Consider the following 13203-nt stretch of genomic DNA (forward strand, 5'->3'; position numbering starts at 1 on the left):
CAACCAAAAGCCGTGGATGAACCAGGAGGTACGTTGTCTGCTGAAGGCTAGATCTGTGGTATTCAAGTCTGGCCACCCAGACATGTACCAGAAAACCAGCTATGATTTGCGGAGGGCTATTTCAAGGGCGAAGAGACAATTTTGAATGAGGTTGGAGGCAATATCAAATGCATGGCAACTCTGGCAGGGACTGCAAGACATTACTTCCTACAAAGCGAAACCTGGTAGCATGAATGGCAGCGATGCTTCACTACCAGATGAACTCAACGCCTTCTATGCCCGCTTTGAAAGGAAGAACACAACTACAGCTGTGAAGATCCCTGCTGCACCTGATGACCCTGTGATCTCTGGCTCAGAGGCCGATGTTAGACTGTCTTCAAATAGAGTGAACCCTCACAAAGCAGAAGGTCCCAATGGAGTACCTGGTAAGGCTCTGAAAACCTGTGCCAAACAACTAGTGGGAGTATTCAAGGACATTTTCAACCTCTCACTGCTACGGGCAGAAGTTCCCACTTGCTTCAAAACGGCAACAGTTATACCAGTGACAAAGAAGAATAATGTGAGCTGCCTTAACGACTACCGCCCGGTAGCACTCACATCAACGGTGATGAAATGCTTTGAGAGGGTGGTTATGACTAGACTGAACTCCTGCTTCAGCAAGGACCTGGACCCATTGCAATTTGCCTATCGCCACAATAGGTCAATGGCAAGCGCCGTTTGAATGGCTCTTCACACAGCTTTAGGCAACCCAGACAACACAAATACCTACATCAGGATGCTGTTCATCGACTATAGCTCAGCATTCAACACCATCATTCCCACAATCCTGATTGAGAAGTTGCAGAACCCGGGCCTCTGTACCTCCCTCTGTAATTGGATCGACTTCCTAACCGGAAGACCACAGTCTGTGCGGATTGGTGATAACATACCCTCTTTGCTGACAATCAACACTGGCGCACCTCAAGGGTGTGTGCTTAGCCCACTGCTCTACTCTGTATACACATGACAGTGTGGCTAGGCATAGCTCAAATACCATCTATAAATTTCGTGACGATACAACCATTGTTGGTAGAATCTCAGATGGTGACGAGAGGGTGTACAGGAGTGAGATATGCCAACTAATGGAGTGGTGCTGCAGCAACAACCTGGCACTCAATGTCAGTAAGACGAAAGAGCTGATTGTGGACTTCAGGAAGAGTAAGACGAAGGAACACATACCAACCCTCAGAGGGATCAGAAGTGGAGAGAGTGAGCAGCTTCAAGTTCCTGGGTGTTAAGATCTCTGAGGATCTAACCTGGTCCCAACATATCGATGTAGTCATAAAGAAGGCAAGACAGCGGCTATATTTTACTAAGTGATTTGGCATGTCAACAAATACACTCAAAAACTTCTAATGGAGAGCATTCTGACAGGCTGTCTGATATGGAGGGGCAACTGCACAGGACCGAAAAAAGCTGCAGAAGGTTGTAAATCTAGTCAGCTTCATCTTGGACACTACCCTACAAAGTACCCAGGACATCTTCAGGGAGCGGTGTCTCAGAAAGGCAGCGTCCATTATTAAAGACATCCAGCACCCAGGGCATGCCCTTTTCTCACTGTTACCATCAGGTAGGAGATACAGAAGACTGAAGGCATACACTCAGCGATTCAGGAACAGCTTCTCCCCTCTGCCATCCGATTCCTAAATGGACTTTGAAGCTTTGGACACTACTCCACTTTTTTAATATACAGTATTTCTGTTTTTGCACAATTTTTAATAATCTATTCAATATACATAATTGATTTACTTTTTTTTTTACTATGTTTTATTTTATTTATTTTTTTTTCTCTCTCTGTTAGATTATGTATTGCATTGAACTGCTGCTGCTAAGTTAACAAATTTCACGTCACATAATAAACCTGATTCTGATTCTTAAGTTCCTTCCTGCTAGCCTTATAATCTTCTAGATCTCTATCATTTGAACCTTTTGAAAGCTTTTCTTTTCTTCTTGACTAGATTTTCAACAGCTTTTGTGCACCATGGTTCCTGTATCCTACCGTCCTTTCCCTGTCTCGTTGGAACGTACCTCTGTAGAACACCACGCAAATATCCCCTGAACATTTGCCACATTTCCGCTGCACATTTCCCTGAGACCATCTGCTCCCAATTTATGCTTCCAAGTTCCTGCCTGATAGACTCATATTTCCCCTTACTTCAATTAAGTATTTTCCTGACTTGTCTGTTCCTATCCTTCTCCAATGCTATCGTAAAGGAGATAGAATTGTGATCACTATCTCCAAAATGCTCTCCCACTGAGAGACCTGACACCTGACCAGGTTCATTTCCCAATACCAGATCAAGTACAGCCTCTCTCTAATTGGCTTATCTACATATTGAGTCAGGAAACCTTCCTGAACACACCTAACAAACCTCCACCCCATCTAAACCCTTGCTCTAGGGAGATGCCAATCAATATTGGGGAAATTAAAATCTCCCATCACAACAACCCTGTTATTATTGTATCGTTACAGAAACTGTCTCCCTAGCTGTTCCTCGATGTCCCTATTACTATTGGGTGGTCTATAAAAAATACCCAGTAGAGTTATTGACCCCTTCCTGTTTCTAACTTCTACCCATAGAGACTCAGTAGACAATCCCTCCATGACTTCCTCCTTTTCTGCAGCTATGACACTATCTCTGATCAGCAGTGCCATGCTCCCATCTCTTTTGCCTCCTCCCCTGTCCTTTCTGAAACATCTGAAGCCTGGCACTCTAACTAGCTATTCCTGCCTGAGCCATGGAAGTCTCTGTAATGGCCGCGACATCTTAGCCCCAAGTTCTGATCCACGCTATAAGCTCCACACATCAAAGCTGCTGGTGAATGCAGCAGGCCAGGCAGCATCTCTAGGAAGAGGTACAGTCGACGTTTCAGGCCAAGACCCTTCGTCAGGACTAACTGAAGGAAAAGTTAGTAAGAGATTTAGTAGAGATGCTGCCTGGTCTGCTGCGTTCACCAGCAACTTTGATGTGTGTTGTTTGAATTTCCAGCATCTGCAGAATTCCTATTGTTCACGCTATAAGCTCATCCGCTTTGTTCATGGTACTCCTTGCATTAAAATAGACACATCTCAAACCATCAGTCTGAGTGTGTTCCTTCTCTATCACCTGCCTCTCCTCCCTCTCACTCTGCCTACAAGCTTCCTCCATTTGTGAACCAACTGAGGGAGTTAGATATGGCCCTTGTGGCTACGGGGGTCAGGGGGTATGGAGGGAAGGCTGGGGCAGTGTTCTGAGTTGGATGATCAGCCATGATCATAATAAATGGCGGTGCAGGCTCGAAGGGCCGAATGGCCTACTCCTGCACCTATTTTCTATGTTTAACTGCCCCTTCCTCCATCTCTTCAGTTTGGTTCCCATCCCCCAGCAATTCCAGTTTAATCTCTCTCCAATAGCCTTAGCAAACCTCCCCGCCAGGATATTGGACCCTCTTGGGTTCAAGTGCAACCCGTTCTTTTTGTACAGATCATGCCTACCCCAAAAGAGGTCCCAATGATCCAGAAATCTGAATCCCTACCCCCACTTCAATCCCTCAGCCACGCATTTATCCTCAACCTCACTCTATTCCTGTACTCACTGTCGCATGGCACAGGCAGTAATCCCAAGATTACTACCCTTGCGGTCCTGCTTCTCAGCTTCTTTCCTAACTCCTGTAGTCTGTTTTCAGGACCTCTTCCCTGTGTCGTTGGTACCAATATGTACCACGACCCCCGGTTGTCCACCTTCCCACTTCAGGATATTGTGGACGTGATCAGAAACATCCCGGACCCTGCCACCTGGGAGGCAAACTACCATCTGTGTTTCTTTCCTGTGTCCACAGAATCGCCTGTCTGACCCCCTAACTATAGAGTCTCCTACCATTGCTGCCATCCTCTTCCTTTCCCTCCCCTTCTGAGCCACAGGGCCGGACTCTCTGCCAGAGGTGCGACCACTATTCCCCCCAGGTAGGTCGTTCCCCCCAAACAGCACTCAAACAGGAATACTTATTGTTAAGGGGGACAGCCACAGGGGTGCTCTCTAATATCTGACTCTTGCTCTTCCCTCTCCTTATCTGTCTCCCAAGGCCTACAGCACCTCTCTATCACTTCCTCACTTTTCCTAACCATACAAAGGTCATCGATCTGCATCTCCAGTTCTGTAACTCAGTCCTTAAGGAGCTGCAGCTCGACACACCTGCCATAGATGAGTCTCCCAGACATCCACTATAGAACACCGGCCTTGCAGACATAGTTCCTTTTCCTATTCTTCACAAGTAACTTACCTCACCTTGACGCATTATCACCGAAGCCTCATTGAGCCAAAGCCCTCCTGCTCTGACACCTGCTCTATAAAGCTGTTGTCTTTTTAAATTCTTCCCACCAGTCTAACTCGCCGACGCCCACGCACCTGCTCAGTCGTGCCTCGATCAAACCACTGAAGAAAATGACCTCCTTTTGAATTCTTCCCGTCGGTCTAACTCACTGACGTCCATGCACCTACTCAGTTGTTCCTCGAACAAACCACTGAAGAAAAAATGACCTCCTTTTAAGTTCTTCCCGCCGGTCTAACTCATTGACGTCCACACGCCTGCTCAGTTGTGCCTCAATCAAACAAGAAGAGGAAGAAACTGAGACAAACTGTGGAACTAAAACAAGAAATTAAACAAGAGGTTTTTGGACTGTGGGAGGAAAGCGGAGCACCTGGGGAAAACCCACACAAAGTCCTATGCTCAACCATTCCCAGCATTTGGGCCTTTCAGTCTTGGCAAGATTCTTGTGAACTTTCACTCTTTCTGTCTTAATGATGGTGGTTAGTTTAAACTCTGATACTCTGATTGTCTGGAAATCCTGATGATTTGGCTCTCATTAGCCCATAACATGAGCAAGGAATCCGGCTTCTGAGTTAGGTATACAGCCAGAACTGGGGTGAAGAACACCAGGAACTCTAACTGAAACATATCAGCTGAAATCTCCAAGCTTGAATATTTCAGACTGAGTTGAAACTCAACAGAATCTATTTCCTGCGCCCTTTAAACTCACCCAGGGCAAAACAAAATTTATTCAACTACCTACTTAAATAAAAGCGTTTGGATTTTGGGAACCCTGATTATCTTCTCAGTAAACAGTGAGAAAAAATATTCATTAAAAATCCATAGACCACAAGACTTAAGAGCAGAATTAGATCATTTAGCCCATCAAGTCTGCTCCACTATTCGATCATGGCTGATTTATTATCCCTGCAAACACACTATTTTATCTGCTAACACTGACAAATAACTTTTCACTGCCAAACTATCAGAGTGTGCCCATTGCAATAGAGTAAATTTGTGAATGGGATCCACTTAATTAATGCTGGATCCATTTTTTTTATATAATCAAGATCCGCCACATCCCCTGCTTTAAGCATAGGCAGCCCAACACTCTCCCTATACACCCATACATCCGTTTACTCTTAATATACCAATAGAACCTCTTGGAATATTCCTTAAACATATCTGCTAGATCCATCTCATACCCTCTCTTTACCCTCCTGTTTTCTTTCAGAAGTGTATTCTTCAGCTTTTTGTTTTAATAGTTATATAGTCATCATGACACTTGCTTGATTGCAACCTCCTAAACCATATATTTCCTCATTGGAGCCTCATCAGCCAAAAATATCAGGAGTTAGAAAATAAATTTAAAAAGCATGATCGCAAAAGGGTCAATCGCAGGATTATTGCTAGTGCCATACACTAGCAAAAACAGAAACAAGGGTCTTGGAACATTAAACAAAGAGCTAGCATACAGATTCAGCGGATAATCAGGAAAGCTAAGAAGGTGTATTTCAAGTGGGTTGGACCCTAAAAGTAGGTCTTACTACAGATGTACCGTGGAGAGCATTCTAACTGGGCGCATCACTGTCTGGTTTGGGGAGGGATGTAGGGGTCTACTGCACAGGATCAAAATGGGGTATCCAACATCAAGGACTCCCATCACTCGGGGCATGCCTTGTTCTTATTGTTGCCAGCAGGATGGAGGTATGGGAGCCTTACGGTACACGATTCAGGAAGAGCTTCTTTTCCTCAGCCATTCGATTTCAGAATAGATGCTGAAACCATGAACACTACCTCACTACTTTTTTAATTTTCATTTTTACACTACTTATTTATCTATTTAATATATATATTTATTTTATATACATATATACTTAATTCACAGTATCCTTTCTATATTATTATGCATTGCAATGTACTGCTGCTGCAAAGCCAAAAGTTTTCACGATATATGCTGGTGATATTAAACCTGATTCTGAATGTATAAAATGTTATTGAGATTATATGTGGAATACTCTTTATAGCTTTGGCCCTCTTAAGGAAACACATATGATTGGGAGCAGTCCAGAGAACGTTCAGTTGGATGTTTCCAGGTATGGAGGATAGTCTTGAAAGGAAAGCTTGGACAGAGTGGGTCAGCACTCATTCTTCAGAAGAGAGGCATGATTGGATTGAAACATACAAGATTCTGAAGGATAAGCACAAAATGCCCGAGGAACTCAGCTGGTCAGGCAGCATCTATGGAGAGCATTTATTCCGCTCCATAAATGCTGCCTAACTTGCTGAGTTCCTCTGCATTTTTTGTTTATTGTTCCGGATTTGCTGCATCTGCTGAATTTCTTGTGCTTATGATTTGCTGCTCCAATGCAAAGTCTCTTCAAGGGATGTCTATCCTGAAGAAGTTTAAATCTTCTCTTTAACAGGAGTTCAGTGAGACCCTCTGGTCTCTGCTGCTCTATAACTCTTCGACCACGTGCTCTAGCTTGCCCTCTTTCCCTCCCCCACCTTCTTATTCTCACTTCTTCCCTATTCCTTTCCGGTCCTGATGAAAGGTCTCAGCCGGAATGTCGACTGTTTATTCCTCTCCACAGATGCTGCCTAACCTGCTGAATTTCTTCAGGATTCTGTGTCTGTTGTTCTAACTTAGCAGCATCTGCAGGATCCCTTGTGTTTGAGATTCTGAAGGAGTTTGGCCTGGTAAACACAGGGAAGATTCTCATGGGAGAATCTACAAAGAGGAGGCATAGTTATAGAAGAAGGGAATGGCTTTTACGACTGCTGAGGAAGAATTTCTTACCTCAAAGGGTTGCTTTGAAATTCTTTGTCTCAGAAAGTTGTGGAGACTAAGACAGATGTTTTATTAGTAAGGAACCAAGTAATAGAACAGGAAGGTGGACTTGAAAGATGGATCCAGCAAGGTTGTCTTGAATAACAAGGCAGGCTTGAAGGGCTGAATGGGTCTACTCTTGTTACTACATCTTATGGCTTCATGAGGGCCAAAGATAGGGTCACGGTGCAGTTTTTTTTCCCCAGCACGAGAGACTCAAGAACTAGAGATTTAAAAGGAAACCGAGGGGCAACTTTTTGACCTAGAAAGTGAACAGTAGATGGAATGAGATGCCAGGGGAAATGGTTGAAAGGCATTTGACAGGTAAATAGATAGGATACGGGTAATTGGGAGCACGTTAGATGAGGAATCTTGTCCAGTATGGACCAGTTGTGCTGAAAAGCTGTTCCTTCTGTGCTGCATTCCTCTCTCCCTGCCATTAATGTACTGCAAAACCCCATAGACAACAATCCTTCACTTCTGCCTTTCAGACAATCCCAGTATTGATTTTCCAACTATTGCCAGCAATAGTACACTTTGTAAGTCCAATTCTGACAGGAGATGTATAGTAAGTGCCAAGGACATTAGGCGCATTGATGTACAGACGGTGCAAGTCTGTAGCTCAATATAAGTGGCAACACAGGTAGATAGGGTAGTGAAGACAGCTTTTTTGTATGCTTTTCTTCAGGGGCTGATGCATGGAATGTATGCTGCAGTTGTAAAAAACCTTGCATAGATTATGTTTATAGTACTATGTACAGTTCTGGTGGCTTCTGGTAGTGATGGAGGGAACAGAAGAGATTTATCAGGATATTGTCTGGAATGGACGGCTATAGGAGAGACAGGGCAGGTTAGATTTATTCTCTCTCGAACAGGGGTTCCCAACCTGGTGTCCATGGATCCCTCAGTGAATGGCATTAAAAAGGTTGGGAACCCATGTCCTAGAACACAGAAGGCCAACACAAAATAATCTGCAGATGCTGGGGTCAAAGCAACACTCACAACACGCTGGAGGAACTCAGCAGGTCGGGCAGCATCCGTGGAAAAGATTGGTTGACGTTTCGGGCCGGAACCCTTCGTCAGGACTGTAGAGGGAAGGGGCAGAGGCCCTATAAAGAAGGTGGGGGGAGGGTGGGAAGGAGAAGGCTGGTAGGTTCCAGGTGAAAAACCAGTAAGGGGAAAGATAAAGGGGTGGGGTAGGAGAGGCAGGGAGGTGATAGGCAGGAAAGATGAAGAAGGAATAGGGGAAAACACAATGGGTAGAAGGAGGCGGAACCATGAGGGAGGTGATATGCAACTGGGGGAGGGGGCAGAGTGACATAGGGATAGAGGAAGGGAGGGGGAAGGGGAGGGAATTACCGGAAGTTGGAGAATTCTATGTTCATACCAAGGGGCTGGAGACTACCTAGACAGTATATGAGGTGTTGCTCCTCCAATCCGAGTTTAGCCTCATCACGGCAGTAGAGGAGGCCATGTATGGACGTATCTGAATGGGAGTGGGAAGCAGAGTTGAAGCGGGTGGCTACCAGGAGATCCTGTCTGTTGTGGCGGACGGAGCGGAGGTGCTTGACGAAGCAGTCCCCCAATCTGCGTTGGGTTTCACCAATGTAGAGGAGGCCGCACCGGGAGTACCGGATGCAATAGATGACCCCAACAGACTCACAAGTGGTGTTGCCTCACTTGGAAGGACTGTTTGGGGCCCTGAATGGTGGCAAGAGAGGAGGTGTGGGGACAGGTGTAGCACTTGCGCTTACAGGGATAAGTGCCGGGTGGGAGATCCGTGGGGAGGGACGTGTGGACCAGGGAGTCACGGAGGGACTGATCCCTGCGGAAAGCAGAGAGGGATGGAGAGGGAAAGATGTACTTAGTGGTGGGTCCTGTTGAAGGTGGTGGAAGTTGCAGAGGATAATATGCTGGATCCGGAGGCTGGTGGGGTGGTAGGTGAGGACAAGGGGAACTCTGTTCCTGTTGTGGTGGCGGGAAGATGGGGTGAGAGCCGAAGTGCGGGAAATGGAGGAGATGCGGGTGAGGGCAACATTGATGACAGCAGAAGGGAAACCACGATCCTCAAAGGAAGAGGACATTTGAGATGTCCTGAAATGGAAAACCTCATCCTTGGAGCAGATGCGGCAGAGACGGAGGAACTGGGAATAGGGAATGGCATTTTTGCATGTGGCGGGGTGGGAAGAGGTATGGTTCAGAAGGCCAAGTTGTGACCTGATGGAAACTCAAAATTATGAGCAATTATAAGATAGACTGTCAGAGTCACTTCCACAGGGCAGTGGAGTACAAGATACAGGTTTCCCCCGCCATTCGAAGGTACAGCGTTCCTATGAAACAGTTCGTAAGCCAGAATGTTGTAAAGCAAAGAAGCAATTACCATTTATTTATATGGGAAAATTTTGTGAATGTTCACAGACCCAAAAATAACCTACCAAATCATGCCAAATAACACATAAAACCTAAAATAATAGTTGTTGTTGTTGTTCGTCCATCGTTGATGTCGATGAGGACCTCGACACCATAATGATGGCGTCGAGACTAGCGCGTGATTTGGATTTAAGTGAGGGAGAGTTGCGCAGCGTCAGCCTCACTCTCTCTTCCCAATTCCCATCTGGATCCAGTGGCAAGACAGAGTCTAGACGGCTGGAGATGGGACTAGGCGTAGTGGATGACCAGGACGTCTTCTGTGTCTTGTCCTGCTCTACACGTTCCACGACGCTTGCAGAGACCGCCTTCTTGACCATTGGACCTTCCATTGGTCTCGTCCGCTCAATCCGCCGGAGTCTGTCTTCACATGCTGGGATAGACAACTCCCTATCTCACCGAGGGTTTGAGACCCGTCGGCTACCCTCACCTGGTTTAGCCGGCTTGTCGAAGCCGTTGCCCGGGGTGTGGCCGCTGTCGCATGCAAACAGCTACGGGGAGCCACAGGTGAGAGCTGAGTGCCAGATGGGGACCAAAGATGGACTAATTGCCCTGAAAAGGACACGACATGTTCCCCCACCAGAGGTGCTACCCTTCCCTGACACCCCATATACCCTGATTGCATCGCCTCTGATCTGGGCTGACATTTACGTGCCGGACGGCACCTCATTAATTAGCTTGTTTATTTCAGCTTTTTTCTTAAAGATGTGCTGGGTGCGTCCCGGCTACCGCTGCATTCTTCGCTGCAATGTATCGGTTCGCGGCCCGGGGATTGGGGTGCTGGGACACTGGGGTGTCATCTCATCGTCGTCTCTTTCCATTAGGGCAGGCAGGTCATCTTCTTCTATCTCTGCCTGCCTCAATGTCGAAGGTCGAGGTTGGTCGTCTGCTGTGGCTGATTGGAAGGCTTGCTTGACTTCTTAGCCTCGTGCATTTTTCCTATCATACAATTCTTTGTAAGCACTCTAACCATCTTGCAAATATGCCCTAAACCGACGTACCCTTTCAAAATTAAAGTCATACTTTTCTGCCATAATTGCAGCGAAAATCTCATGCAGTTGCTTCACGTTCAGTTCCTGGACGACTACACCTGCGGCCCGTTCGCCACTGCATTCGGTTTTGATTGTTATCCTTTCCTCTTCCAATTGCATCAACTCTTCATCTATCAGTTCTTGGTCATGGGATGTCAAAACCTCTTCAACATCATCTTTGTCAACTTCCACAAGCCAAACTCACTTTGTCCTTACTTCGTTCACCACGATTGAAACGCTTAATTATGTCTAGTTTTACGCTAAGTGTAACACCCTTACGAGCTCTTTTAGGCTTTTCCGATACCTTCGAACTCATCTTGCAAACGGATGCTCACAGGCACGTGCTTAAGCAATGCCGGCTAGAATGCAGTTCCGGGGGAGGAGCTTGGCTGCTCGGGGCGTGTGTTGCCTTTTATCGCACGCTGCCTTTTCTCATAACAGTGAAAGCACCTTCTGTTAGCGAAAACAGGTAACTAATGTAGGTCTTTCGTAACAGTGAGGTTTCATAAAGCGAACGTTCGAAAAGCGGGGGACACCTGTATAGGGCACAGGTATAAAATGCGAGAGAAACATCTTTAGGGATATCTAAGGGACAATTTTTCCCACACAGGGTGATGGGTATTGGGAACACAGGAGGTGGTAAGGGCATGTACAATTTGAACAGGTATTTGCATAGGAAGGAACAGAAGGGTATGAACCAAAAGGTTCGTACAAGGTGTTGGAACACATTTTTGGCTTACGTTACTAAGACGAATCTGGGATCACATTCACCTGGAGATGGGGGTTTGCTAAATTACCGAAAGCCCTTACCTTTCTAGGAGTTTTGATATAAAGATGATACAACCACTTCAAGATAGCAATTCGTGTCATCATCCCTGTAACTGTATCATGAAGGTGGCGATCTAGCACCATCACAATCCCATCTAAGTCGAGGGTCTCCCGAGAACAGTCTATACTGCAGCAGACAAAGACAAGAGTAGCAAGATATATAACAATTTATAATAATTTAGTCCTAAAATAGATGAAAGTAACAATCCATGACATAAAACAAAACTTGTATATGGAGAAATAGTGGAGATGAGATAGAGGATGAACAGTTATTACCCTTCAACCATCAGGCTCCTGAACCAGTGTGGATAACTTCCATCACATCAATGCTGAATTGATTCCACAACCTATGGATTCACTTTCAAGGACTCTACAATTCATGCTCTCAGTATTATTTATATATTATAATTAATTTTTGTTTTTATGTGTTTGTTTTCTTTTGCACATTGATTGTCAGCCTTTGTGTGTAGTTCTTCATTGATTCTATTGTATATATTTGGTCCACTGTGAACGCCTGTAAGAAAATGAATCTCAGGATAGTATATAGTGACATATACACTTAATGGCCACTTTGTAAGGTACATCCGCATGTTAATGTAAATATCTAATCAGCAAACCGTGTGGTAACAACTCAATACATAAGAGCATGCAAATGGTGAAGAGGTTCAATTGTTCATAAGACTAAACATCAGAATGGGGAAGAAATGTGATCCAAATGACTTTGATTGTGGAATAATGGTTAGTGCCAGAAGAACTGGTTTGAATATCTCCAAAACTGCTGATCTCCTGGGATTTTCACATACAACAGTTTCTCAAGTTGGTGCAAACAACAAACAGTGTTGCTCTGACCCCAGCATCTGCAGGGTATTTTGTGTTTAAAATAAAATCCAGTGAATGGCAGTTCCATGGGTGAAAACACCTTATTCATGAGAGAGATTAGAGAAGACTGGCCAGACTGGTTCAAGCTGACAGGAAGGCAACAGTAAATCACATAACCACAGTGGTGTGCAGAAGAGCATCTCTGAAGGCACAACATGTCAAACAATTGAAGTGGATGGGCTACAGCAGAAGACCATGATCATACAGAGGAGATACCTCATAAAATGACCACTGAATTTATGTACTTTGATAATAAATTTACTTTGAACTTAGAAATTTGAAAGTTACAGAACCCACACCATTTCTAATTATGGCTACCTGACAACTAAGTATCTCAGAGTCATAAACTAGAAAAGGTATAGGCTTCATTCACAAAATGCAGTGTTATCTCATGTTAGGCAAGGAACAAATAAGCAGGGGAACATTTGAATTTGGAGCAGGTGTAAGCCAGCTGAATGTCAAGCCTCCTCTTCCATGCATCACGATCATCACTGAAATTCTATCACAGTGCCATTTTCAAGTTCTAAGCCTCAATCACTTGATTATTTTATTACCCAGAAATCTGTTTTGAATGATAACAATGCAATGACTAAATCTTCAGTGCCCTGCACAACAAAGAATACCAAAGGTTAACCTTCTTCTGAGTGAAGAAATATTTCCTCATCTCAGCCTTAAATAGTAACCTCTGGTCGAAGCCAGAGGTAGAATCTGTCCACCACTTAGTTTTTAACAAACGTCTTGATTTTGATACAATCTCATTCTTCTAAGCTCCAGAGACACATAGAACACTATGGCACAGTACAGGCCCTTCAGCTCACAATGTTGTGCCGACCTTTTAATCTAATCTAAGATCAATCTAACCCTTCCCTCCCACATAGCCCT

At 44.9% G+C, this 13203-nt stretch overlaps 1 protein-coding gene across 4 annotated transcripts in view; it reads right to left on the reverse strand.

Moving 5' to 3' along the window:
- The window catches only part of vac14 (vac14 homolog (S. cerevisiae)), a 468264-nt gene that overhangs the window by 358085 nt on the left and 96976 nt on the right, over positions 1 to 13203 (reverse strand). For all 4 annotated transcript variants that reach the window (XM_072279307.1, XM_072279308.1, XM_072279306.1 and 1 more), the window contains one exon: positions 11425 to 11569. In XM_072279307.1, coding sequence (XP_072135408.1) covers positions 11425 to 11569 — 145 coding nt within the window. The remainder of the gene's footprint in view (positions 1 to 11424; positions 11570 to 13203) is intronic.

The sequence above is a fragment of the Mobula birostris genome, chromosome 15, assembly GCF_030028105.1.
Source record: "Mobula birostris isolate sMobBir1 chromosome 15, sMobBir1.hap1, whole genome shotgun sequence".
Taxonomy (NCBI): Eukaryota; Metazoa; Chordata; class Chondrichthyes; order Myliobatiformes; family Myliobatidae; genus Mobula; species Mobula birostris.